At 42.1% G+C, this 27,839-nt stretch overlaps 1 protein-coding gene across 1 annotated transcript; it reads left to right on the top strand.

Moving 5' to 3' along the window:
• Positions 1 to 444: 444 nt before the first annotated feature.
• Positions 445 to 26,965, top strand: LOC143136797 (scavenger receptor cysteine-rich domain-containing protein DMBT1-like). The gene is made up of 15 exons (XM_076297476.1): positions 445 to 457; positions 2,795 to 3,128; positions 3,203 to 3,501; positions 4,740 to 5,039; positions 5,135 to 5,443; positions 5,649 to 5,951; positions 5,984 to 5,989; positions 6,060 to 6,368; positions 13,114 to 13,422; positions 13,512 to 13,820; positions 15,070 to 15,375; positions 15,408 to 15,773; positions 15,979 to 16,191; positions 16,390 to 16,664; positions 26,729 to 26,965. The coding sequence occupies exons 1-15, from the start codon at positions 445 to 447 to the stop codon at positions 26,963 to 26,965; spliced, it is 3,888 nt and encodes a 1,295-aa protein (XP_076153591.1).
• The last annotated feature ends 874 nt before the right edge of the window (positions 26,966 to 27,839 follow it).

The following is a 27,839-nucleotide window of genomic DNA, read 5'->3' as shown; positions in this document are numbered from 1 at the left end:
ACGTCTGTACAGCTTCAGATTGCGTACCAAAAGAAAGAACATGCGCACACACACAACCCTCGTGGCAAAGGGAAAATCTCTTAAAGGAACAGCGTCCCTTTTGGGAGGAGCAGGGATTTTGTACACCATCGCTGGGCTTGGATACATTAGCGCACACCTGACCGCAAACGCACCTCTATGCACTTCCCTCACTCGTGCTCATTTCAAGTCTGCTGGACGGCGTGCAGACAGAGGGCCACTCAATGATACTTATTGTCCCGTACTGGCCGACCCAAACCTGGACCTGGCCTGGTCCCTGAATAGGCGGGACTGCTGAGTACTGGACTACCTCCCTCAGTCATTGAAACTATTCAGAGTGCAAGAGCAGAGTCTACATGGTCTCTCTACTCTTTGAAGTGGCAGGTGCTGACTGATTCACCAGTATCACAAGAGCTTCAACTGACTATGGAGCCTGTCGGTAAAGCCCACGGCTTGGCGGACCACAGAAGTCACACTGTCAATTACACTGACCATTCCCCGTCTTTACAACCACACCTGTATCTGCCTAGCATGTTGCCACTGCTCAACTAAAATGCGCCCAAGAAGTGTAGCCTGGATGCTAAGAGCCTGACAGGACTCCTTGTCATCTGCTCCCACCAGGCATGCCATCCACAGCTGGGCTCTAGATAAACATCAGTACGCTGATTGTGCTAGATTATCAGCTTGTGTTCATGACTGTTGACCATGCGTGGGCCACCCTGATAGAAATACGTCATATTATCAGGGCTCTATTGTGTAGCATCAGCTAGATGAGCACGCCCACCACAGCCAGACACTAGGGACATGTCAGTATCCTGCTTGTGCTAGGTTGTAGGTTTGTGTTGATGACAACCAACCATGCCAAGCATGTTGAGATGTAATGCAGCATGTATGAATTTACCACTTTATAATCATTATGCATTTTTCTAAATTCTCATGTCATGTCATGTCAGGGCTCCCTTGCAAAAGAGGCTGAAGGTCTCAATGGGTTTCACCTGGTTAAATAAAGGTCAAATAAATAAATGTTTCGAGTCAGAAAAGGGCAAATAGAACATTGTGAGCCAGTTCTATAGGAGCAAATGCAGGAGATTCTGGGTCTTGGAGAAAAGAAATGGGAATCAAAGGACAAGTCAGGTTGTTGCATAGCCTGTTTTAATTATGACCGCCGCGCAGCGAAGCGGCGGTCATATAGGTTTAGTCCGATTTTTTTTTTTTATTATTATTTTTTTTATTTTTTTTTCCCGCATGCCCAAATTTCCGTCAATGATACAGGGGACACTGAAAGACCGGGGTACACGAAACTTGGTGGGCATGTAACCCCACATGGATAGCATGGAACCGTCGTTTTTCGTTTTGATCTGTAGCCCCCCCGCTGGACTGGACCCCCGAAAGGAGGGTAGGGCAGACACAGTTCTCTGTGAATATCTTGAGAACTGTAGGGACTAGGATGACCATTTTTTTCCGTATGTTTGCCTCCAGGGGTCATGTTAACCCATTTCATGTACACACATGTGCACAAACAGATACACACACACACACATACATTCACAGTAATCATACGTATGACACATACTCACACAGTAGACATATGTACGCTTGCACAGGCACATATGCAGGCACACACACAAGCACGCACGCACACACACACACACACACACACACACACACACACACACACACACACACACACACACACACATAACATAAACATGTACATGCACGCATGCACACAATTCAAGAATTTCTCAGAATTATGAACAGGCAAGATGGAGGTGGGGTTGTATAAAATGAATTTTACATGTGAAATCTATGAACTAATCATGTTTTGGTACTTGTTGTCTAGCAGATATCAGTGAGAATTGAGTGTGGATAATGCAATTTAGTGAGACAGTTAGAGTCATATAGGCCTTTCAGCGTGATTTATTTTTGTGGAAAAAATGTGCTGGACTGGGCGGCGGTCATATTTTGTACCGCTCTGCGGTACATCTAGTTATTTTTTATTGTTTGTGCCTGTAGATTTGGCAATCGTTGCCTACTTTTTAAATCAAGTTTGCAAGCGTTTATTTCTTTACTCTTGGTTTTCTGTTCTACTGTTTGAACTATTGTAGTACATCAACTATGTTTTCACCTGGACTGCCTGAAGTCATATAAGTTCATTAAGCTTGTATGATATGATATGGTTGTCAGGCCCAATAACATTCATAATTATGTCCACTTTCACATGGAAGGAATATCTGTTTAATATAACCTGTGTTTCATTTCAATATCAAATTAATCTCTTTACCATAGATTCATCTTGCAAGTGACTAAGTATGACTCCTGTATAATTGTGTTTGTACATGGGCCATATCTTGTACCACTTTGTGGTATATCTAGTTTGTACATGGGTCTGTACCTTCTCTACCTTCACCACTACTACTCCAGCTGAGCACACTGGTCCACACAGATGGATGTTTGGGTGTGAAGTGCGTCAAATGTTAGCTCACTAATGTTAGACAAAATGTCTCAATATGCTCATGTAGGCTATGTTTTAAAGACTAGATATTAAAACAGTCCTGAACTTAAAGGAGAATTTTCACATAGATCTGTTTTTCAAGGTCACCGAGTAGTGTCGGTAGGGAAAAAAAATAAAAAAAACAATCGGTTCTACCTAGCTCAAGTTACTGCCAGGCAGCTACAGTACTACACTCTCCCCATGTTCATATTAACTGTATGTCTGATGTATTGTTTGTGTTTAATACATGGTGATGAAGTTTGTATTATTGGCTTTCTTCAGCCCGAGTACCCAGGCTATCTAATGGATCCAACCCCTGCTCCGGGAGAGTAGAGGTGTTTCACAAAGAGAAATGGGCCTCAATGTGCGATGCTGCCTTTGACTGGCAGGATGCAAAGGTTGTGTGTCGAGAACTGGACTGTGGGGCTCCTGTAGAGGTGCTGGGAGCAGCTGCATTTGGAGACGGAGAGGGCCAGGTGTGGTCAGAGGAGATCAAGTGTGGAGGCAACGAGACTCAAATTCAACTCTGCCCCACATCCCCTATGAACAACAACTGCTCACATGAGAACAATATTGGGCTGATCTGCAGAGGTACAAATAAAATATTGGCTTCATGGTAACAAATCTGCCATATTTTAGAACTGTCCCAATATATCATCATCTCTTTTTTCCCACCCTAGCTGCTGTGAGGTTGGTGAATGGCAGCAGTCGCTGTTCTGGAAGAGTTGAAGTTCTACACAGAGGACAGTGGGGCACAGTGTGTGATAACGGATGGGACCTGCGTGATGCTGCAGTGGTGTGTAGAGAGCTGGGCTGTGGAGAGGCTATAGAAGCTCTCAAAGGTGCTCAGTTTGAACAGGGCTCAGGAGGAATTTGGATGAGTGATGTGGAGTGTGTGGGGTATGAGTCAACAGTGAAGAACTGCAACGCACAAAGATGGGGTGCAGAAAACTGTAGTCATCATCAGGATGCAGGAGTCATCTGCTCAGGTGGGCTAACTGAAAGCATTGATAATTTAGTTAATCACAGGCCTTATTACACCTGTCCATTTTCATAATATGACTACATTTTTAGAAATATGCCAGTGTGTGAAGTGATAGGGTCATTTCAATAAACCTATTCAGATGAAATGTAATGCATGCTACATATAGCTACACATAAGTATCATAAATGTACTCATACCAATAAATGGGGCGTTGGTAGTGTAATGGCTAAAGAGCTGTAGCCAGAAAAACAATGTTGGCTAAACTCCCTGCTGCCACTGTTGTACCCTTGACTCTCGGTGACTTTGGGGAGACTCGCCCCTGTAACAACTGTTGTGTAAGTTGCTTTGGATAAAAGTGTGAGCCAAATGAATAAATATTTAAGTAATAAGCCCCGAGAGGCCGTTCTATAACGTGAATATAGCACAGCTGAGGAGTGTTGTTAGGTACGAAGCGAGCGAAGCGAAGCTGAGTGCCGTTAAACAACCCTTAGCTGTGCTATATTCATGATACACGAGCTTATTGCTTTTAGAAAACGGCTACCACATATAGGACATTAAAAATTGATACAAAATAAACAAATAATCATGAAATTTAATAGCTATTTCATCTACAAATGTCCATTCTTCCGCGGAGTCCCCATAGAATAGTTCCACCGCTAGTAGATTCTTATCGGAATTGTTGCTCAGCAACTTTGATACACTGTTATTAACCGTTGTGCATTATAAACGCATTAATATAGAACGAAAATGCGGTCTCAGCTGTGCTATCGGGAAAATATACAACGGCATCGGACACGATTCAACCAATCATAATCAAGGACCGGAACTATCCGTTTTATAACAGGACTTATTATCATAGAATTCATTGCAGTACATATTACACATGTCCATTATCATAATATAACTACATTTTTTAAAACATGCCATTGTGCGAAGTGATAGGCAAATTTGAATAAACCTACTCAGATGAAATTTAAATATGCATTCTATTTATAGCTAAGCATTACTATCATAAATGTACTCATACCAATAAATGGGGCGGTAGTAGCATAATGGCTAAAGAGCCGTAGCCAGAAAAGTTGTGGGTTCAACTCCCCTCTGTCACCGCTGTGCCCTTGAGCAAGGCACTTAACCCCGGGTTGCTCTGAGGAGACTAGCCCCTGTAACAATTGCCATGTGTAAGTTGCTTTGGATAAAAGTGTGAGCCAAATGAATACATAAATAAATAATGGGCAATTGCAGGAGTCCAACTGGTGGGCCATTCTTACTGCTCTGGGAGAGTGGAGCTGCTTCATAAGGACACCAAACACACTGTATGCAGTACCACATTTGACCAGCAGGATGCAGAGGTTGTGTGTCGACAGCTGGACTGTGGGGCTCCTGTAGAGGTGCTGGGAGCAGCTGCATTTGGAGAGGGAGAGGGCCAGGTGTGGTCAGAGGAGATCCAGTGTGGAGGCAACGAGACTCAGATTCAACTCTGCCCAACATCTTCTCTGAAACTCAACTGCTCACATGAAAATGATATAGGACTGATCTGCAGAGGTACAAATAAAATATATTATTATTTGATTCTTGATAACACACTCCATATTTAAGAATCCTCAATACATTGCCATCTACGTATAAAATCCCTCTAGCTGCTGTGAGGTTGGTGAATGGCAGCAGTCGCTGTTCTGGAAGAGTTGAAGTTCTACACAGAGGACAGTGGGGCACAGTGTGTGATAACGGATGGGACCTGCGTGATGCTGCAGTGGTGTGTAGAGAGCTGGGCTGTGGAGAGGCTGTAGAAGCTCTCAAAGGTGCTCAGTTTGAACAGGGCTCAGGAGGAATTTGGATGAGTGATGTGGAGTGTATGGGGTCTGAGTCAACATTGAAGGACTGCAACGCACAAAGATGGGGTGCAGAAAACTGTAGTCATCATCATGATGCAGGAGTCATCTGCTCAGGTGTGCTAACTGAAAACAATGATAGTTTAGTAAATGATATGCCTGATTACTCATCACATTATCATAATATTACAACATATTAAAAATATGCTGTTGTGCGAAGTGATAGGGTAATTTAAATAAAAACACACATACAGAACAAATGTAAATATGCATGCTATTCTTAGCTACACATTAGTATTGTAAATGTACTCATACCAAGCAGGAGTCCAACTGGTGAGCCGTTCTCACTGCTCTGGGAGAGTGGAGCTGCTTCATAAGGAGACCAGACACACTGTATGCAGTATCACATTTGACCAGCAGGATGCAGAGGTTGTGTGTCGACAGCTGGGCTGTGGGGCTCCTGTAGAGGTGCTGGGAGCAGCTGCATTTGGAGAGGGAGAGGGCCAGATGTGGTCAGAGGAGATCCAGTGTGGAGGCAACGAGACTCAGATTCAACTCTGCCCAACATCTCCTACACCCTCATACAACTGCTCTCACAAGCACGATGTTGGATTGGTCTGTAATGGTAATCTAATAATAAAAATGTAAACATTACAGACTATTGTTTATCAGTATTCTTTTGATATTTCTCTGAGCCAGTCAACAATGTGTCACTGTCTTCTCAATCCCACAGATGTAGTGAGGTTGGCGAATGGAGGCAGTCGATGCTCTGGGAGAGTGGAGGTGTATCATGCAGGAGAGTGGGGCACCGTGTGTGATGATAGTTGGGATATGACTGATGCTGCAGTGGTGTGTAGAGAGCTGGGCTGTGGTGATGCTGTAGATGCTCTGGGAGGAGCTCACTTTGGAGAGGGATCAGGGACCATGTGGATGGATGAAGTGAGCTGTGAGGGATCAGAGTCCACACTGAAGAACTGTGGCCACCAGGGGTGGGGTAGCAGCAACTGTGGACATGATGAAGATGCTGGAGTCATTTGTTCAGGTAAGCAACCACTAATTTGAAATGTCATTAACTAATTCATTATTAAATCATTACATTTACAAACATACAGTAAACTCCATTATTACCATATTAAGATGGTACTACATGACTGGTATTATAAATGCAGTGTGAATGAAATGCAATGAAATGTAACTAGATGTACCGCATAGCGGTACAAAATATGACTTCCGCTTAGTTCATATCTGCAAAAAATAAATTTAGCTTCTTCAGGTTGTTTACATGTGTGGGCGTGTTTATGTCTGTGTTTCAATTGTAATAAAAATAGATTCAGTACACTTCAGTGATATTTAGGTGATGTTTATTTACAAAGTAGTTAAAGTGGATTTAGAGGCTGTTTGCATTGTTACTAACGCTGACCTGACGTTCCTTATGGAGTCGGAATAATTTATGGCAAATCAGTGTTCTATTCTACCAATCTCTGTAGAACTGATATTACCAGAGCCCGTCTACAGTTTAATAGTCCACTATTGCAGCGTATAGTTAGTTAATATGGATACAAGAACGTTTCCTAGGGGGAAAAAACAGCCAGCGCAAGTAGGGGTTGAGAGTGAGTTAGTGATTAGAGTAGCACCTGAAAATGATACATTCGTTCATCACATCACGGACATAAAAAATTGTTTGGGTGTGAGGTCTCTGTTAAATGCCAATGTTTTTCTCTTAAAGGAACACGCCACCCAATGTCAGTAGTAATATATGTTCTTACCTTAACTTTCACGAGTTGAGTCATACCTCTCCCGTGTCCGTACGTGCACTCAAACGCTCTGGTGCGCGGCTGGACTGTGTTAGCATGTTGCTATGCTAGCGGGCTTTGACGGCAACTAAGCGTAGAAGTAATCAAAAACATCCACGTTTTACCGACTTAAATACAGTTGCACGAGTAGTTGATAGAAATGCTACGGCCACGCAACATGAAACGTGGCGATTTTCCAAGCGAATAAACCGGAGAACTACAATGTGTGGCTCAATAGCACTTGGGAGTACTTCGACCTAGCGTAGTAGTATTGTTAACACCTAATTGTAGATCGATCCTATCCACCACAGAGTTTAGAATCCATGCTGGATCGACCCTCAGCCTCTCCCTCCCCTCTGAGCGAGAGAGAGGCACACACACTAGAGATGCGCTGATGGGCTATTATTTCAACCATAACTGCATAGCAAAACTTATCATCCATCAGCCATCCATCAACACCAAAGTTTTTTGACCAATCTTTGAAACGGCACCCGCCCACCATCCGCTGGTTGTTTTAATGTAGGGGGTGATGCAGCGCTGCTGACGTGAGGCTAGAAAGCCCTTGCCTGTTCTAGGAAGACTGATCCAATGCAGCAAATATATTAAAAGGCTAAAGTCGTACATTGGCTATGTTGTAGCCTATCCCCAGAATATCAGCAGCAAACTCAGTCTCTGTCTCGCAAAACAGTCTCCAAATAAAACGCACATCGGCCTGTTGCCTATACTGCCAGCTTGTGACAATATATCGTCCAAAATGCTTGATTGCATTGCATTCTCCACATTTTTAGCTACATTTTCATGTACCACATCAGCATTTTTGTTCAGTGAATCTTTTGTAAATTGCTTTAAAATGAATTGCGCTGTCTGTCTGAAAAAGACGCGCTCGTGTAGTCAAAATGAATGGGAGTCTTCAGAACAGGCTTTCAGTCACCCTGACATAACAGTGTGTAAAGTAGCCTATAATGTGAATGACTTGTTATTTTATCAAGGATTTCTTTCTTTTTGCAAAAAATAAAGTACAATAGGCATTAATTAGTAGGCCAGGAGCATGTTGAAATTATGTGGCAAATTGCGTTTTTTATTACAATGATAAAATTGTAAAAGGACGTGACCGAAGCTGAGGCAAGCCAGGCAATAGGCCTATAGGCCCGACGGTAATTGTAAAGCAATTTACAAAAGATTCACTAAACAAAAATGCTGATGTGGTACATGAAAATGTAGCTAAAAATGTGGAGAATGCAATGCAATCAAGCATTTTGGACGATATATTTTCACAAGCTGGCAGAAAAGGCAACAGGCCGATGTGCGTTTTATTTAGAGACTGTTTTGCGAGACAGAGACTGAGTTTGCTGCTGATATTCTGGGGATAGGCTACAACATAGCCAATGTACGACTTTAGCCTTTTAATATATTTGCTACATTGGATCAGTCTTCCTAGAACAGGCAAGGGCTTTCTAGCCTCACGTCAGCAGCGCTGCATCACCCATATAGCCTACATTAAAACAACCAGCGGATGGTGGGCGGGTGCCGTTTCGAAAATTGGTCAAAAAACTTTGGTGTTGATGGATGGCTGATGGATGATAAGTTTTGCTATGCAGTTATAGTTGAAATAATAGCCCATCAGCGCATCTCTAGTGTGTGTGCCTCTCTCTCGCTCAGAGGGGAGGGAGAGGCTGAGGGTCGATCCAGCATGGATTCTAAACTCTGTGGTGGATAGGATCTACAATTAGGTGTTAACAATACTACTACGCTAGGTCGAAGTACTCCCAAGTGCTATTGCGCCACACATTGTAGTTCTCCGGTTTATTCGCTTGGAAAATCGCCACGTTTCACGTTGCGTGGCCGTAGCATTTCTATCAACTACTCGTGCAACTGTATTTAAGTCGGTAAAACGTGGATGTTTTTGATTACTTCTACGCTTAGTTGCCGTCAAAGCCCGCTAGCATAGCAACATGCTAACACAGTCCAGCCGCGCACCAGAGCGTTTGAGTGCACGTACGGACACGGGAGAGGTATGACTCAACTTGTGAAAGTTAAGGTAAGAACATATATTACTACTGACATTGGGTGGCGTGTTCCTTTAATGCCCCCTAAATACCATTTACTCAGTAGGCCTAGGTCTAGTGAGGGAAAATTAGCTTTATTAGTTATTAAAATATGATGATGAGGACCCAAACGATTGTCCTTCCTTTTCATTCTCAAACTATGTTGAAATTGCATCTTTAACAGCCCAATTTTCAAAATTTCTCGGGGACACCCCCGGACACCCGTAAAAAAAGAAAAATTGCTGGGCTAAAGCCCCGGATCTTTTGCACTCCTAGTGGCCTATACAATGTTGAAACATTTCCTATTGTCTCTTACCTATATTTGTCCTGATGCACTCGACGCAGACACACTCTCACTCGCTCTCGCTGTCCCTTTCTACCTTAAATACAGCTACAACTACTTGACAGGCGCATCTAACTAGGCATGCCATCCACAGCTGGGCTCTAGATAAACATCAGCACGCTGATTGTGCTAGACTATCAGCTTGTGTTCATGACTGTTAACCATGCGTGGGCCACCCTGATAGAAATACGTCATATTATCAGGGCTCTATTGTGTAGCATCAGCTAGATGAGCACGCCCACCACAGCCAGACACTAGGGACATGTCAGTATCCTGCTTGTGCTAGGTTGTAGGTTTGTGTTCATGACAACCAACCATGTGTGCGATGCACCTTGGGGTTGAATCTTATGCAGGACACATTGTCCACCGTCACCAATTTGGGAGATGATGCTTTACCATGAATCTCATGTTCTCAGGCAGAGCATAGAGTAATTTCCTACATTGAGTGTATATGGTCCCAACACATCTTATGCTCTCTGAATATATGGACAATATATATAAGAGCCCCAGGTAATCCCCATGTGTTCAACTACATACTCGTAACAGGCGCCAAGCATGTTGAGATGTAATGCAGCATGTATGAATTTACCACTATATAATCGTGCAATAAATTATTCATTTTTCTAAATTCTCATCCTATGTCATGTCATGTCAGGGTTCCCTTGCAAAAGAGGCCGAAGGTCTTAATGGGTTTCACCTGGTTAAATAAAGGTCAAATAAATAAATATTTTGAGTCAGAGAAAAGGGCAAATAGAACATTGTGAGCCAGTTCTATAGGAGCAAAGGTAGGACATTCTGGGTCTTGGAGAAAAGAAATGGGAATCAAAGGACAAGTCAGGTTGTTGCATAGCCTGTGTTAGTTATTTTTTATTGTTTGTACCTGTAGATTTGGCAATCGTTGCCTACTTTTCAAATCAAGTTTGCAAGCGTTTCGTTCTTTACTTTTGATTTTCTGCGTTTTGTGTCCACTCTGGTGTCTACGGGGCTCCCGTAACACAGTAGAGATCGCTACTCCTGTAGGTGTGGGTGCGCTCGTCTTCGGACTGTGAGAATATCACAGGGTAAAAGAGGAAGTATCTTTCAGTGTGTGTGTCTGGTGTGAGGGCCCCTTTTCAACGGGTTTAGGCTGTACAAGAGGATTGACTTGATGGAGAGGCTCTCCCTATCTGAATCAAAATCCCTAATTTGGGGTTTAGGGACTAAGGAAAATAGACCACTTCAGAGTCTCTCTCTATCTCTTAGTCGCTATTCCCTGTTCCCTTCGACTTTTACTTCAAAATGTGGTTAACTTCACTAAAAGAGGAAGAAATTCAGAGCTGTATTTGCAAGAGTTGTTTGTCATCAAAATCTGAGAGGTCAGAAACTCACTACGGACGTTCGTCTGCCTGTCCAGATTTGAGAGAAAATCAACTACCCTATTATTTGGGGATTCTTGTCAAAATTAAATTAAAGCTCCTTTAAATGACAGTTCTGGTAACATATAAGAACTTCAATTGACTACAAAGGATCTATAACAATTTAGATTCTATCTATAAATACACTTGTATTTATCAGGCAGATTTCCGTATCCTCGCTTGGGTGTGTGATGTGCATTTAGACCACAACGGGTCCTAGACTTTAGCTTCACAAACAATTTGTCGCGCCAAATAAATTTGCTAACAAAGCCTTTTTGTTTTTTTGTCTGCCCTGGAGCATAGGACTTTCCTTCCCAAATGCCTGGCTGAGTTCGCTACTCCTGTGTATGTCAGTGCAGTGTGTTTTTTGCCCATATACAGTGTCTTAAAAAGTAGCCCTCAAACGGACGCCTTACTTACCCGGAGCGATGTCAAATCTTTGGAGCAGGAGGCCCTATTGCAAGGCATCCGGGGTTCTCAGCAACACAGGAGAGGCGGAAAAATACGAGAAAACGCTAGACGGTCTTTTTACAAACCTCTAACCAAAGGTTAGGATTTTGACTTTTATTAAATACAAATAAAAATACAATGAAAGAAAAATGCGTTCAAGTCTCTGCGGCTCGACCCGAAGAAAAATGAAAAAGAAGAACAAAGAACCCTGAACAAGGGGCCGTTCTCTTTTTATACACCTCTCGGTCAGGCAGAATATGTCCAAGTTTGGTATTATGTCTTGCCATGAAATATTGGTTCTGCTTTTTTTTTTTTTGTTTAGTTGCCAGTCAGCTTTTTGTTTTGCTGACAAACAGTTTCTTACAGCTGGTACATTATGCTCTTACATTCTGTCTTTACATTTTGTTCAAAGCACATCTCATTTAGCATACAGTAACACAACCTTTTTATATCTAAGCAAACACATTTTATGTAGCAAAACATTTTAAGTTTCATAAGCAAACTTTCTTATATATTTAAGAAAAACACTCTTTAAGTTTAAGCAAAATCATAACAGATTATTAGACAAAGGAGGGTTCTCCGCGCTTCTGTCAAACAATCCGGTGCAACCAGGCCAGGACAGATATTTCAAAGAGAAGGAGAGACGCCGGTGCAGCTCAGATGTCTTCTTAATTTTAATTTATTTGATACAAGGTGCAGAACAAGACTTTCTCTGGGACTCTGATGAAGATGTGACTACATCGAAACGTTAGTCTTGTTCTGCACCTTGTATCAAATAAATTAAAATTAAGAAGACATCTGAGCTGCACCGGCGTCTCTCCTTCTCTTTGACATAACAGATTATTCTAGCAAAAAACAATTTATGCTTTTAATTATGAAAACACACTTCAATTCTAAGCTTCTAAGTTTTTAAACATTATAAGTCTAACTTGTTTCACACTGGTTGTCTATCATTATCTTGCAGCATTTACACATTTTTATTTGTTTTAGAGCAAGCTGGATTTAAGCAGTTATATGACTAAAAATCTTTTAATAGTAAATCATGAGTTTGATTATTAATTATTATCACATCTTCACATTGTAAAGTCACGCTACAACTGTTTGAACTATTGTAGTACATCAACTATGTTTTCACCTGGACTGCCTGAAGTCATATAAGTTCATTAAGCTTGTATAATATGATATGGTTGTCAGGCCCAATAACATTCATAATTATGTCCACTTTCACATGAAAGGAATCATATAACCTGTGTTTCATTTCAATATCAAATTAATCTCTTTACCATAGATTCATCTTGCAAGTGACAAGTATGACTCCTGTATAATTGTGTTTGTACATGGGCCATATGTTGTACCGCTTTGCGGTACATCTAGTTTGTACATGGGTCTGTACCTTCTCTACCTTCACCACTACTACTCCAGCTGAGCACACTGGTCCACACAGATGGCTTTTTGGGTGTGAAGTGCGACAAATGTTAGCTCACTAATGTTAGACAAAATGTCTCAATATACTCATGTAGGCTATGTTTTAAAGACTAGATATCAAAACAGTCCTGAACTTAAAGGAGAATTTTCACATAGATCTTTGTTTTTCAAGGTCACCGAGTAGTGTCGGTAGGGAAAAAAAACTAAAAAAAAACAACCGGTTCTACCTAGCTCAAGTTACTACCAGGCAGCTACAGTACTACTGTATGTCTGATGTATTGTTTGTGTTTAATACATGGTGATGAAGTTTGTATTATTGGCTTTCTTTGAACTTCAGGCCGAGTACCCAGGCTATCTAATGGATCCAACCCCTGCTCCGGGAGAGTAGAGGTGTTTCACAAAGAGAAATGGGCCTCAATGTGCTATGCTGCCTTTGACTGGCAGGATGCAAAGGTTGTGTGTCGAGAACTGGACTGTGGGGCTCCTGTAGAGGTGCTGGGAGCAGCTGCATTTGGAGAGGGAGAGGGCCAGGTGTGGTCAGAGGAGATCCAGTGTGGAGGCAACGAGACTCAAATTCAACTCTGCCCCACATCCCTTATGAACAACAACTGCTCACATGAGAACAATATTGGGCTGATCTGCAGAGGTACAAATAAAATATTGGCTTCATGGTAACAAATCTGCCATATTTTAGAACTGTCCCAATATATCATCATCTCTTTTTTCCCACCCTAGCTGCTGTGAGGTTGGTGAATGGCAGCAGTCGCTGTTCTGGAAGAGTTGAAGTTCTACACAGAGGACAGTGGGGCACAGTGTGTGATAACGGATGGGACCTGCGTGATGCTGCAGTGGTGTGTAGAGAGCTGGGCTGTGGAGAGGCTTTAGAAGCTATCAAAGGTGCTCAGTTTGAACAGGGCTCAGGAGGAATTTGGATGAGTGAAGTGGAGTGTGTGGGGTCTGAGTCAACAGTGAAGAACTGCAACGCACAAAGATGGGGTGCAGAAAACTGTGGTCATCATCAGGATGCAGGAGTCATCTGCTCAGGTGGGCTAACTGAAAGCATTGATAATTTAGTTAATCACAGGCCTTATTACACCTGTCCATTATCATAATATGACTACATTTTTAGAAATATGCCAGTGTGTGAAGTGATAGGGTCATTTCAATAAACCTATTCAGATGAAATGTAATGCATGCTACATATAGCTACACATAAGTATCATAAATGTACTCATACCAATAAATGGGGCGTTGGTAGTGTAATGGCTAAAGAGCTGTAGCCAGAAAAACAATGTTGGCTAAACTCCCTGCTGCCACTGTTGTACCCTTGACTCTCGGTGACTTTGGGGAGACTCGCCCCTGTAACAACTGTTGTGTAAGTTGCTTTGGATAAAAGTGTGAGCCAAATGAATAAATATTTAAGTAATAAGCCCCGAGAGGCCGTTCTATAACGTGAATATAGCACAGCTGAGGAGTGTTGTTAGGTACGAAGCGAGCGAAGCGAAGCTGAGTGCTGTTAAACAACCCTTAGCTGTGCTATATTCACGATATAGAACGGCCTCTCGGGCTTATTGCTTTTAGAAAACGGCTACCACATATAGGACATTAAAAATGTATACAAAATAAACAAATAATCATGAAATTTAATAGCTATTTCATCTACAAATGTCCATTCTTTCGCGGAGTCCCCATAAAATAGTTCCAAAGCTAGTAGATTCTTATCGGAATTGTTGCTCAGCAACTTTGATACACTGTTATTAACTGTTGTGCATTCTAAACGCATTAATATAGAACGAAATGCGGTCTCAGCTGTGCTATCAGGAAAATATACAACGGCATCGAACACGATTCAACCAATCATAATCAAGGACCGGAACTATCCGTTTTATAACAGGACTTATCATCATAGAATTCATTGCAGTACTTATTACACATGTCCATTAACATAATATAACTACATTTTTTTTAATTATGCCATTGTGCAAAGTGATAGGCAAATTTGAATAAACCTACTCAGATGAAATTTAAATATGCATTCTATTTATAGCTACGCATTACTATCATAAATGTACTCATACCAATAAATGGGGTGGTAGTAGCATAATGGCTAAAGAGCCGTAGCCAGAAAAGTTGTGGGTTCAACTCCCCTCTGTCACCGCTGTGCCCTTGAGCAAGGCACTTAACCCCGGGTTGCTCTGAGAAGACTAGCCCCTGTAACAATTGACATGTGTAAGTTGCTTTGGATAAAAGTGTGAGCCAAATGAATACATAAATAAATAATGGGCAATTGCAGGAGTCCAACTGGTGGGCCATTCTTACTGCTCTGGGAGAGTGGAGCTGCTTCATAAGGACACCAAACACACTGTATGCAGTACCACATTTGACCAGCAGGATGCAGAGGTTGTGTGTCGACAGCTGGACTGTGGGGCTCCTGTAGTGGTGCTGGGAGCAGCTGCATTTGGAGAGGGAGAGGGCCAGGTGTGGTCAGAGGAGATCCAGTGTGAAGGCAACGAGACTCAGATTCAACTCTGCCCAACATCTTCTCTGAAACTCAACTGCTCACATGAAAATGATATAGGACTGATCTGCAGAGGTACAAATAAAATATATTATTATTTGATTCTTGATAACACACTCCATATTTAAGAATCCTCAATACATTACCATCTACGTATAAAATCCCTCTAGCTGCTGTGAGGTTGGTGAATGGCAGCAGTCGCTGTTCTGGAAGAGTTGAAGTTCCACACAGAGGACAGTGGGGCACAGTGTGTGATAACGGATGGGACCTGCATGATGCTGCAGTGGTGTGTAGAGAGCTGGGCTGTGGAGAGGCTGTAGAAGCTCTCAAAGGTGCTCAGTTTGAACAGGGCTCAGGAGGAATTTGGATGAGTGATGTGGAGTGTATGGGGTCTGAGTCAACATTGAAGGACTGCATGCCACAAAGATGGGGTGCAGAAAACTGTAGTCATCATCAGGATGCAGGAGTCATCTGCTCAGGTGTGCTAACTGAAAACAATGATAGTTTAGTAAATCATATGCCTGATTACACATCACATTATCATAATATTACAACATATTAAAAATATGCTGTTGTGCGAAGTGATAGGGTAATTTAAATAAAAACACACACACAGAACAAATGTAAATATGCATGCTATTCTTAGCTACACATTAGTATTGTAAATGTACTCATACCAAGCAGGAGTCCAACTGGTGGGCCGTTCTCACTGCTCTGGGAGAGTGGAGCTGCTTCATAAGGAGACCAGACACACTGTATGTAGTACCACATTTGACCAGCAGGATGCAGAGGTTGTGTGTCGACAGCTGGGCTGTGGGGCTCCTGTAGAGGTGCTGGGAGCAGCTGCATTTGGAGAGGGAGAGGGCCAGGTGTGGTCAGAGGAGATCCAGTGTGGAGGCAACGAGACTCAGATTCAACTCTGCTCAACATCTCCTACACCCTCATACAACTGCTCTCACAAGCACGATGTTGGATTGGTCTGTAATGGTAATCTAATAATAAAAATGTAAACATTACAGACAATTGTTTATCAGTATTCTTTTGATATTTCTCTGAGCCAGTCAACAATGTGTCACTGTCTTCTCAATCCCACAGATGTAGTGAGGTTGGCGAATGGAGGCAGTCGATGCTCTGGGAGAGTGGAGGTGTATCATGCAGGAGAGTGGGGCACCGTGTGTGATGATAGTTGGGATATGACTGATGCTGCAGTGGTGTGTAGAGAGCTGGACTGTGGTGATGCTGTACAGGTTCTGGGTAGTGCTCACTTTGGAGAAGGATCAGGGACCATGTGGATGGATGAAGTGAGCTGTGAGGGATCAGAGTCCACACTGAAGAACTGTGGCCACCAGGGGTGGGGTAGCAGTGACTGTGTACATGGTGAAGATGCTGGAGTAATCTGTTCAGGAAAGCAACCACTAATTTGAAATGTCATTAACTAATTCATTATTAAATCATTACATTTACAAACATACAGTAAACTCCATTATTACCATATTGAGATGGTACTACATGACTGGTATTATAAATGCAGTGTGAATGAAATGCAATGAAATGTAACTAGATGTACCGCATAGCGGTACAAAATATGACTTCCGCTTAGTTCATATCTGCAAAAAATAAATGTAGCTTCTTCAGGTTGTTTACGTGTGTGTGGGCGTGTTTATGTCTGTGTTTCAATTGTAATAAAAATAGATTCAGTACACTTCAGAGATATTTAGGTGATGTTTATTTACAAAGTAGTTAAAGTGGATTTAGAGGCTGTTTGCATTGTTACTAACACTGACCTGCCGTTCCTTATGGAGTCGGAATAATTTATGGCAAATCAGTGTTCTATTCTACCAATCTCTGTAGAACTGATATTACCAGAGCCCGTCTACAGTTTAATAGTCCAATATTGCAGCGTATAGTTAGTTAATATGGATACAAGAACGTTTTTTAGGGGGGAAAAACAGCCAGCACAAGAAGAGGTTGAGAGTGAGACATCATCTCCCCAACCCCTGATACTTCCATCAGCTCAGGTTTTTGAAAAAAGCAGCCAGTTCTAGCTTTGAATTAATGGTCTGAGTTACAAACTAGCTTCATTTGGATAACTTAAGAGATAAACTTACTTACGTATCCTACCAGCTCTGTGGGATCGAATCACATTCTTCATAAGCATTTGTTTTCCATGAACTTGTCCCATTAAGTCTGCTAGTACAGTAGTCAACAGGCTTTTTTTTAACACTGCAAGCTACCATAGGGTATAAACCGAGTGGAAGAGCCAGGCTAGCCACAAGTAGTCCAATGCAAACATACCAATGATTTCCATGCAAACTGAAAATTGAACAAGAAGTTGGATTAATCAATTTACAGTTAGTGATTAGAGTAGCACCTGAAAATGATGCATTTGTTCATCACATCACAGGCATAAAAAATTGTTTGGGTGTGAGGTCTCTGTTAAATGCCAATTTTTTTCTCTTAATGCCCCCTAAATACCATATACTCAGTAGGCCTAGGTCTAGTGAGGGAAAATTAGCTTTATTAGTTATTAAAATATGATGATGAGGACCCGAACGATTGGCCTTCCTTTCCTTCTCAAACATTGTTGAAATTGCGTCTTTAACAGCACAATTTTCCAAATTTCTCGTGGGAGAAACCCCCGGACACCCGAAAAAAAAGAAAAATTGCTGGGCTAAAGCCCCGGATCTTTTGCACTCCTAGTGGCCTATACAATGTTGGAACATTTCCTATTGTCTCTTACCTATATTTGTCCTGATGCACTCGACGCAGACACACTCTCACTCGCTCTCGCTGTCCCTTTCTACCTTAAATACAGCTACTACTTGACAGGCGCATCTAACTAGGCCGGCAAAAGTGGGGTCTGGGGTCATAGCTGAAGCAAAAGAGCCCTGATTTGAAACAGGTATTAGGCCAGGATATCTGTCACACACATCCAGTTAGTTGTGCTACTTATTGTAGTTATTTGGGTATCCCAATCACATTGGGATTAATTTTGTATTCAGTGAAAGATACTAACAAAGTGCTGGTATATTGAAAAACCAAATCAGTAAGCTTGTACGTCATGAAGTACCCCAAGCTTTAGCTCAGTCTTAAATTGCAGAACAGATAGTAATTTGCATTTAATTGAATTATAGCAGTATAAGCTATTTATTTCACTATTAAGAGATACAGGTTTGGACTGTGTATGTCTGAGGAATGTATACAAACTAGATGGACCACAAAGTGGTACAAAATATGACCGCCGCCCAGTCCTACATATTCTCTCTGCAAAAATAAATCAACCTTGTCAATTTGTCTCCATCTCCTACTCCATCCCCTACTTTGGTGAACGTAAATGAGTGTGTGCATAGTGTGTATTTGTTTTTGTGTATATGTGTGCTTCTGTGTGTGTGTGTGTGTGAGTGTGTGTGTGTTTATCTGTGTGTGTGTGTGTGTTTATCTGTGTGTGTGTGTGTATGTGTGTGTGTGTGTGCACGTGTGCCTGCTTGCCTGCATGTGTGTGTGTGTGTGTTTATATTTGCGTGTGTGCCTGCGTGTGTGCGTGCCTGTGTATCTGCATGCGTGTGAGTGTGTACTGTACATGCCTGTGTGTGTGCATGTTTGTGAGTGCTTGTGTGTATGTGTGCGCGTGTGAGTGTGCATGTACATGTGGGCTGTGTTTGTATTTATGTGTGTGTGTGTGAGTGTGTGTGTGTGTGTGTGTTTGTGCGTGAATGTGTGTGTGTGCATGCGTGTGTTTGTTTATGTATGTGTGTATTTGTGTGTGTCAGTGGCGGAGCTAGGGGATGGCTTACGGGGCTTAAGCCCCGAATCTTTTTTCAAAAGCCCCGAATCTTTTTTTAGTGTTTTAAATTCCCGGCAACTCTTATTTCCAATATAACTCCCCCTCGGTTTCTCTATAAATGTCACCAAATGCTCTATTACTAAGGAAATATATCCCTTATTTTCAAAGCCCAATATTGAAAAATTATTTGACTTGCTACATGATCTATGCCACGTCTCTGGGCTATCCGCTATGGTGATTTCAATGTTTAGATTGATTTGTTTAGATCCAGTGAAAATGCTGCCTTGACAACGCTACTCGGTGTTCCAAAAAGCCTCTGTCAGAAGTCTGTCACTTTAACAGTCTGTGATAAAACACTTTGTGTACATGTTGTTGAAACTTTATGGATATTAGAACGTTTTTCAAAAGACCACCCAGCTCCGTTCAAGCAACAGCATCGCCCAGTGAACTGACGGATGGTGTTGTTTCAGGTTGGTGATTTCACGTTAAGAGCTTTCAGTCAGGCAGGCTAACGTTAGGCTACTTGGCTAGCTCCCTAACACTGCTTTTAACGTTAACGTTAAATGTCCTCGTTCGTCGGCGGAAAAGGCAAATTCAATACTCTCATAGGCTAGCTAAGCCTACTGCAGAATAAGAAATTCCAGCTCCCAAAACAAAGTGATCCTCGTCTTGTAATAAATTAGGCTACACTGTTTTGAAATGTCAGAAAAACCCATTAACAGTTAGCTGCTATCTGCCCATGTCAACTTTTCAGTGTCATATGTTGCACAAAATAATGTTAACTGTTAGCCTACCTTAAAACCTTGTTGATATCCTATCCACCACCACAGATCTTATAATCCAAGAGTCCACATAAATATAAAAGTCATGTTATGTTGTTTTGGCTGCCTAACTAATTATTAACTAAAAAAAAAACATTACAATGATAGATTGAGAGGAAAGGGCCCTTTCCATAAGTGTGTTAATCAAGCACCATGCAGTCTGCATTCATAATCTAGGTGCTTGATTTTATGCACCTGTGTAAAGGGGCCTGATGAAACCTATGAATAATCTTGCTAAATTACAAAATTAATATAATTTAGAAACGCCTATGTCAAGATGATAATGCATTCCTTCTAAAATACCCTTGTATCATGATGACTGGCCATACTGTAATTATATCATAATTTTATGTATATTATAGTATAAGATATTCTATATATTTGTCACACAGATGAGATCAGGGAAGAGGAAGAAGGAGAATAGCAATAATAAACAATAATGTCATATCAAACAATAGCCTAATGAAAATAAACAAATACTATAATATACAAACCATAAGAAACGCTTAATTAACTAAGTACATGCTAAACAGATATGAACAGATATTGCCTCTTGAAAGACCCAAAACTATAATTTTACACAGTGTTGTGCGGTGCCAGTCAGATACCTTGAATCTGTTGAATGTTAGTTTCACATTTTTTAAGTCTCAATGTGTCCATTAGTTTACACAAAATTCACTAGAAGTCATTATTTAGGGGGTTATTTAAAAAAATAATTAAATGGGCTAAGCCCCGAATGTTTACAATGTCTGGCTCCGCCCCTGGTGTGTGTGTGCATATAGCTGATATGGCCCCCATGAATGGAATTCCACGAAACTTAGCATGCATTCAGAGTTTCATCATGATCCCACTCTTCAAATTTCGTGCAGTTTCGAACATGTCGGCCAAAGAGACCTTCGATCACAACACCTCGTTTTTGCTTTTCAGATGGCACTATACCTCAAATGAGTGGATATGGGATGGGTTTACATGGCCCCTTGAGACCAACATATGAAAAAAAGTTGGTCATCCTAGGCCCTACGGTTCTCGAGATATTCACAGAAAACCGTATCCGGCCTTTACCCTCATTTCGGGGAGCCCGGTGCGGCCGGTGGGTGACGTATCAAAACAAAAATCAATGGTTCTGTGTTTTTGTGCACCCGGTCTTTCAAGTCTTGGAAATCATTAACACAAAATTACTGAAGAAAAAAGAACAAATCTGGAAAAAACAAACCATGACTAAACCTATATGACCGTCGCTTATTTATAAATACTGCTGAAGTGCTGCACATCATCACTGCTAATACTAACCGTGTGTTCTGCAAACAAGGTTATCAGTGTTAATAATGTAATACAAAATATGTGATCACATCACATCTATGTATGCGTAAGGAATTATTTATATGTATACAATTTCACATAGTTATAGCTCCATGCATAGATGGTATCTCTAGACTATTTTTAGATTAATTTGCGCTCCTCAGTGGATGATACATGACATTACAAGGGTCTCTGTCCCTCATTCAGTATTGCATAATGTGTAAAAGTCCACACATTCTGATAGCCTGGCTAGCGCCTCCACTTCTCAATGAGACGTGGTCTGGGAACCAAACGTTCATTTTCTCATATTTGAAAAAAATGCCCAGATCCGTTTATTGGGTGCCACGGATGTCTATCAAATGCGTCTGTGCATAGCTCATCATTGTCTTGCTTTCCCCCTTGTTCTGTGATTGGTCGCCTATCTCAGGCGAAAATTTGCTCCATGGTCTCCAGGCTGCCTTAGCAGCGTGAATCAAATCGCGCGCAAGGCAGCATGGGAACACCCAGGCTAACATTCTGAGGCATTGAATATAAAATGGATTAGGCCAGGGGTGGGCAAGTAAATTTGGGCACAGGCCAGTTTTTTTTACTTAACCAATAGATGGCGGGCCAGAGGATGGGCTAATATTTAAATGCCGCTGCAGTGGATGGGCTGCTAGTCAACACGCATCTACACAGAGAATGGATAAAAATAACTCTTGAAAAAAATGCTCTTGATTAACTCTGTTTTATCTCCCCTTTCAATATCATGAATAGTAAATGTGTAGCCTAGGCTATAATAATTTTAGCAATGATAGACTGTTTAACACGGAGCCTTGTTTATTTCAGTGTTTCCCATACATTGACTTATTTGTGGCAGCCCACCACAACATCAACATTGACCACCACACAATGATTTTCCAGGTTCTACTAAATTGTACTGAAATCTGGTCAGCATCATAACCACGCCTCGCTAATTTGTTAAAAACTATTGCATTGAAGTTAATTCTGCAAACCTACCAAATAGAATTCAATGATGTGGGAAACACTGCATTTTAATTAGGCTACTACTTTGGATAGTCTATCTTACTTTTATTCTTAAATACTTGGTTGACCCACCTCCTGACATGACAATTTATTTAAAGTAGAGCCTATAAAAAGTATTGGAAAGACTAGTGTGCGTTCATCTTAGCCGGTTTCACAGATGCAAAGCCTGTGTGTCTGATCTGCAACAATGCTGTCGCTTCAAGGTGGCCTGTAGGATATATCAGCTCCAGACAGAGGCATGAAAGCACAATCTGTGCTAGCAGAGGATCAGGGATCAAAGGACCGGATCATAGTGCGTCTGGTGTTCTTTCTCATATTTGTTTAAGCACACGTGGTCTGATTGGTAAATAGGCTATAGGATTTTAAAAAATCGGACAAATAATATTGCTGGTGGGGCCAACTTTGGCCTGTGGGCCGCCTGTTGCCGACCCATGGATTAGGCCAATTGCAAGAGTGGAGTTTGTCCGTCAGTCTGTCCATAAGCCATCTTGAAGAGATAGGTTTTAAGTCTGTTTTTAATTGAGTGTCTGATGTAGTCTGGCAGTGAATTCCACAGCTTGGGGGCAGTGTAGCTGAAAGCCCTCTCTCTCTCTGCTAAGGTTCACACTAGGGACATGCAGTAGGCCTGCTGAGGAGGATCTCAGTGAGCAGGCAGGGGTGTAAAATTCCAGGAGATCAGTGAGGTAGGTGGGGGTATAATTGAGTAGGGCCTTGTATGCCAGGAGCAGGACTTTGAAACGTATTCTGTAGGCAACTGGAAGCCAGTGCAGTTGCATAATGGCTAGTGGATTTGGATCCTATTATAATCCTTGTTGCAGAATTCTGAATCAGTTGGAGCCGATGGAGTAGCTTATTAGGGATTCCAGACAAGATGAAATTACAGTAGCCAAGGCGGGATGTCACATACGCATTTACAAGGACTTTTGCACTCTGCTAGGCGAGCGCTGGGCGAGGCCGTGCAATGTTCCTTAGACCTTATTGCTGTCATTATCACTAAACACACTTTGGAAAAAAGATTAGACTGTAAATAAGGATGCACTCATTCTTTTACATGCTTTCTCATGCTAAAATTACATTACATTTGGCTGACGCATTTTATTAAAATATCTATATTAATAGACATATTATCTATATGACATATTAGACATAATCTATCTATATTAAAAGGCATTTTATTAAAATATCTATATTCTTTTCAAAACTATTCTGAAGCTTGTGTTGATCATGTTTGAGGTTATTGACTGAGACGGTTTGGCTTTGGCAGGAGCATCAGCTCCTGTTTACACACCGAATGCCACCTGCACCCCCCCTCCAACAAGCACAAATCTTTGGTAGGTGCAGTGACTTCCTGACCACAAGGATGCGTCTGTGTGACTTCAATGATGAGGATTCACAGGGGGTGGGCTGACTGTAGAGACACTCTCTCTGCTCTCTCTCTCTCTCTGCTCACTACCAGTTTGACATATATGGAGCGCAGTCTTAACAGTGCTTTCTGATTTGTCACTGAAATGTGATTCCCTATCTCTTTGCTAATATGGTCACATCAAGTGTGTTTGGCGGCTCAGGGATATGCATAGGGTCTTGGCTGTATCAGTGAGTCTGGGAGAGCAGAGGTGAGGGTTGTGCTGTCTGCTGAGCCCCAAACTCAGAGCTTCTGCTGGGGAAGATGAAGATGGAGGGCTGCCTGTGGATCTTTCTATTGGCCTCTGTGGCTCTGACTAACCAACAAGGTAGGATATGATTTATTCCACAAAATCAAATGAATATTTTCAGCAAAATATGATCAGATTTCTTAATTTATGTAGTCATTGTAGTCTCTTATTACAGTAATGCCTTAAGGTTTTAAGTCTGATATCTAAACAGCATTACAGTGTTGGGCTTACCTATGGTATATTTACATACATTTTCAGTATTAAAGGTGCTCTAAGCGATGCCATGCGTTTTTTAGGCTGAAACATTTTATGTCACTTACTACAAACATCACCTAACCAACCGATAGCTGTCTGTGTCCTGAATACACTGGCAAACGGCAACAAAAACAACCTGGGCAAACCTAGCCCATTAAAACATAACAAACTGTCCCAGCAAATCACAGACGAGATGCGCGTTTAGGAGAGTTTCAATTCCATGCAGCAGCACGGAAGGGAGGGGGAGGAAGTATCGAGCTAGCTCTCTGTTTTGTTTGAAAGTCAACAAAAGTGACGTTACCCAGCATCGCTTAGAGCACCTTTAATGTCTATCAGCCCATTCTAGATATTGTAGAGCATTGGTTCCCAAAGACTGGGTCGCGACCCACGGGTGGGTCGCAGGAGATTTTATGTGGGTCGCTAGCACAATTTATGTTGTGTAATAGACCTAACTTATACCATTTAGCCAGGAAAGCTAACAGTTTTCTATTAGGATCTAGTTTGTTGACTACAGTCACGGCCCTATGTGCAATTTTGCAATTAGAATAGCTCTGAAACTGGGGGGCGAACGCGTCACAGAGGGGACAGCGTGGACATCTCACTCACAAAATGAAACATTTCTGTGGGGCGCCTGCCATGGACCTCGCAGTTGAAAAATGCAAGGGACATGAATCAGCTTTTTAGCACAAACATCAACGGACACCATCCCTTCAGCTTGAGCTTAAAATCTAGTCAACTAAAGCAGACATCCGTATACCGGACATGGCTATTCAATTTGCGTCATAGGCTGTAGATATTTGCAATTGTAGATGTGTTACACTTTTACCCCAAGGATGACTCACAGGAGGCGGCAACACATTTACTTCTTTTATTCTGTGAACATATATAAAAATGGCAACAGGTGAATAAATCGTGCTCACTCCAATCTCCATCAGCTATGCATCTGAATCATAACATATGCAATCCTACAAACACATAACTAAACTGCATATCTGTCATTAGACTGTGTGGGTGTGAGTGTGTGTGTGTGTGTGTGCCTGCGTGTGTGTGTATGTGCACACACGTGCACATGTATGAGTGCACACAGGTGACTGCGTGTGTGTGTAGAACAAAGGTACTAGACCTGATAAGTTCAGTACAGTCATCCAAATCATCCCCTTGCATCGTAACGCTATGCATTGTATCATTTACACTAACATCTTACAGTAGCCTAGTTATTAATGCCCTTATCCGAGACATAAAGAAAACAGTCAAACATCATAACATCATTGTGCACCGTGTCTGTGTGTGCGTGGGCCTGCACGTGTAGTGCGAGTGTAAGCTACATGGCACTTATAACACACACCACGTTGCTACTGTTGTAGCTTCAAGTAACGTTAATAGTGGGCTAGTCTACTGGAATAGCAAGCTTAGCAGCGAACTCAGGCGAGCTTATTCACATTTTCTATACAGGACACTCATTAATCATTTATACAAATTGTAACAGAAATGGTAATAACATAAGAGAAAGAGTGAAACCTCACAATAGTAGTACACAGAGCCTATACCTGCTTCTAGAAGATATTACATGCTAGCGGACACGCTGGTAACAACATATTCCTTACCGTCTAATCTCACTTAGTCACGTCAACACAGTGCATTTCCCACCCGCATTAAACTCAAAATATAGCAACAACCAAAACAACCATGAGTATTTATCTGTATCTCATCTAGTTATCTACTTACTATTGACTTCTAACATGGTTTCAAGCCCCTTACCTGTGAACATATATGAAAATGGCAACAGGTGAATAAATCGTGCTCACTCCAATCTCCATCAGCTATGCATCTGAATAGCGCAGGAGTGAAGCACAGTTGACGTTCCCATAGAGGTCATAGGTCAGAAAGTACTTTTCAAAAATAAATAGTTTAACCTTGTTCTATTATTTATACAGGTTAGTAATCTTTCTTTTCCTAATCCATTCTACTATTTGTAATTTTACCATTTCTACTGTCATGAACAATCAACATTTTTAACAAAAACAATATTTGCGGTTGCTACACTCGCCCCCACTAAAAGAAATGGCGCCCTCGAGATTTACAATTGTGACTTGTTTTTTTTTTTTCACAATGTGCATACAAACTTGTTACAATGTCCATTTCCTGCTGCTGTCACAGAAACTCAGGAACCACTTAGGCCCCAAGCAGTCATAGTCCCAAGTCAGGGCCATGGCCCAAAACCGTCTATCGTAGTCCTTTGGGCTTTTACTGCCCAGACATTTTTTTTTTTCAAAATCTCTAGGACTGTGGCTGCTTAACAGTCCAGCATTGTCCTTTGGGCTGCAGCTGCCCAACAGCCAAACATGGTCCCTGGGACCATGGCAGATAAACAGTCCTTGAGGGCATTGGCTGTCTGTAGATAGCATATTCAATTAGTCAATTATGCAGTTCTGTAATCCATGGTCAACAGTCCATTACAGTCATTTAAGTTCATGACTGGTAAACAGACCAATATGGTCCTTGTAGCCATGGCTGCTCAACAGTCCATATTAGTCTTTTAGGCAATGACTGCTCAGCAGCTGTAAATGGTCCCTGGGACCATGACTGCTGCGTAACAGTCCATAGTGGTTCTGCGGGCCACGACTGCACAACAGCCCCACATGGTCCATGTGGTCATGGACCATGGCTGCCCCACCGTCCATGTGGTCATTGGCTGTCCAGGAACCCCGGCTTCCAGTAGCAAACGGTCTCTGGCGGACAGTTCCGGGTTGAGAACTGTTGTTGTTACTATGGGCCCGATCTCCAAAGGCCTACAGAGCCACCTCATTCCCAACTCTCCTTCCAACATCACCTGATTGATGCTGACTAGTGAAGGCTCTCCGGGACGCTCGTATGTAAACCTTCTTGTTGGTCTCCTTTCTCTGCGTGGCCTCCCAGTCTCATGCTCCTCTTGCTCGTCCATACTCTGGTCTGATCCTGTGGTGTCCTCCAGACTCTCACATTCTCTTTCAGTGGACAATGCATCATCAGTCACTACATCATTTGTTGATTCAGTGTTCTGGCCTTTTGCCATTTCATCCTCTACTGGCTCTGGGTCTAGAAGCTCTGCAGTAGTCTCTTTGTGTGTTAGTGGCCGCTCTTGCTCATGAGGCCTGAATCCATAGGTTACTTCGATGTCTCCCTCTACCTCCTCTGACTCACTCACAGCTGTTGTCTCTTTTATTTCAATCTTTTTCTGTATCGAGGCTGCCTTCTTTCTCCTACTTCCGCTCTTTCAAGGGGGAGCGAGTCACACGGCAAAAGCAAGTTTCGGTGAAGTACTTTTCTTCGACCCTTCCCATCCTCTGGCCAGACCTCATATACCGGACCTTCATGTTTCCTCTCAGCCACGACATACACTTTATCTTCCCAGTATGACCTTAATTTCCCCAGGTCCCCCTCGGTCCTGGAGGTTCCTCACTAGGACTCGATCGCCTTGTTTGAGTGCTGCTCCAAACATCTTCTTGTCATAGTGTGCTTTCCCTCTTCCTGCTTCTTTAGCTGCTGTCTTTGCAGCTACTTGATAGGCTTCCTTCATCCGTTCCTTCCATTTTCGCACATATTGGTCAAGTGTCTCCTCCTCAGTGTTGGGGTTCAGTCCAAACATCAGATCAACAGGTAGTCGAGGTGAACGCCCGTATAACAGGAAAAATGGTGAGAATCCCGTGGCCTCATGCCGCGCACAGTTAT

Source organism: Alosa pseudoharengus, unplaced genomic scaffold, assembly GCF_046254945.1.
Source record: "Alosa pseudoharengus isolate Yale_2024_CS ecotype anadromous, Long Island Sound unplaced genomic scaffold, YU_APseudo_1.1 YU_APseudo_1.1_scf_20, whole genome shotgun sequence".
Lineage (NCBI taxonomy): Eukaryota > Metazoa > Chordata > Actinopteri > Clupeiformes > Clupeidae > Alosa > Alosa pseudoharengus.
Note: the sequence above shows the minus strand (reverse complement) of the source record. Positions and strands in the feature narration are given on the sequence as shown.

Bases quoted from the DNA above. Each gene is read 5' to 3' on its own strand.
- LOC143136797 (XM_076297476.1), top strand. The intron at 16,192-16,389 runs GCAACGAGACTC...TCAATCCCACAG, and splicing joins AGAGGAGATCCAGTGTGGAG to ATGTAGTGAGGTTGGCGAAT. The intron at 16,665-26,728 runs GTACATGGTGAA...GCTGCGTAACAG, and splicing joins GGTGGGGTAGCAGTGACTGT to TCCATAGTGGTTCTGCGGGC.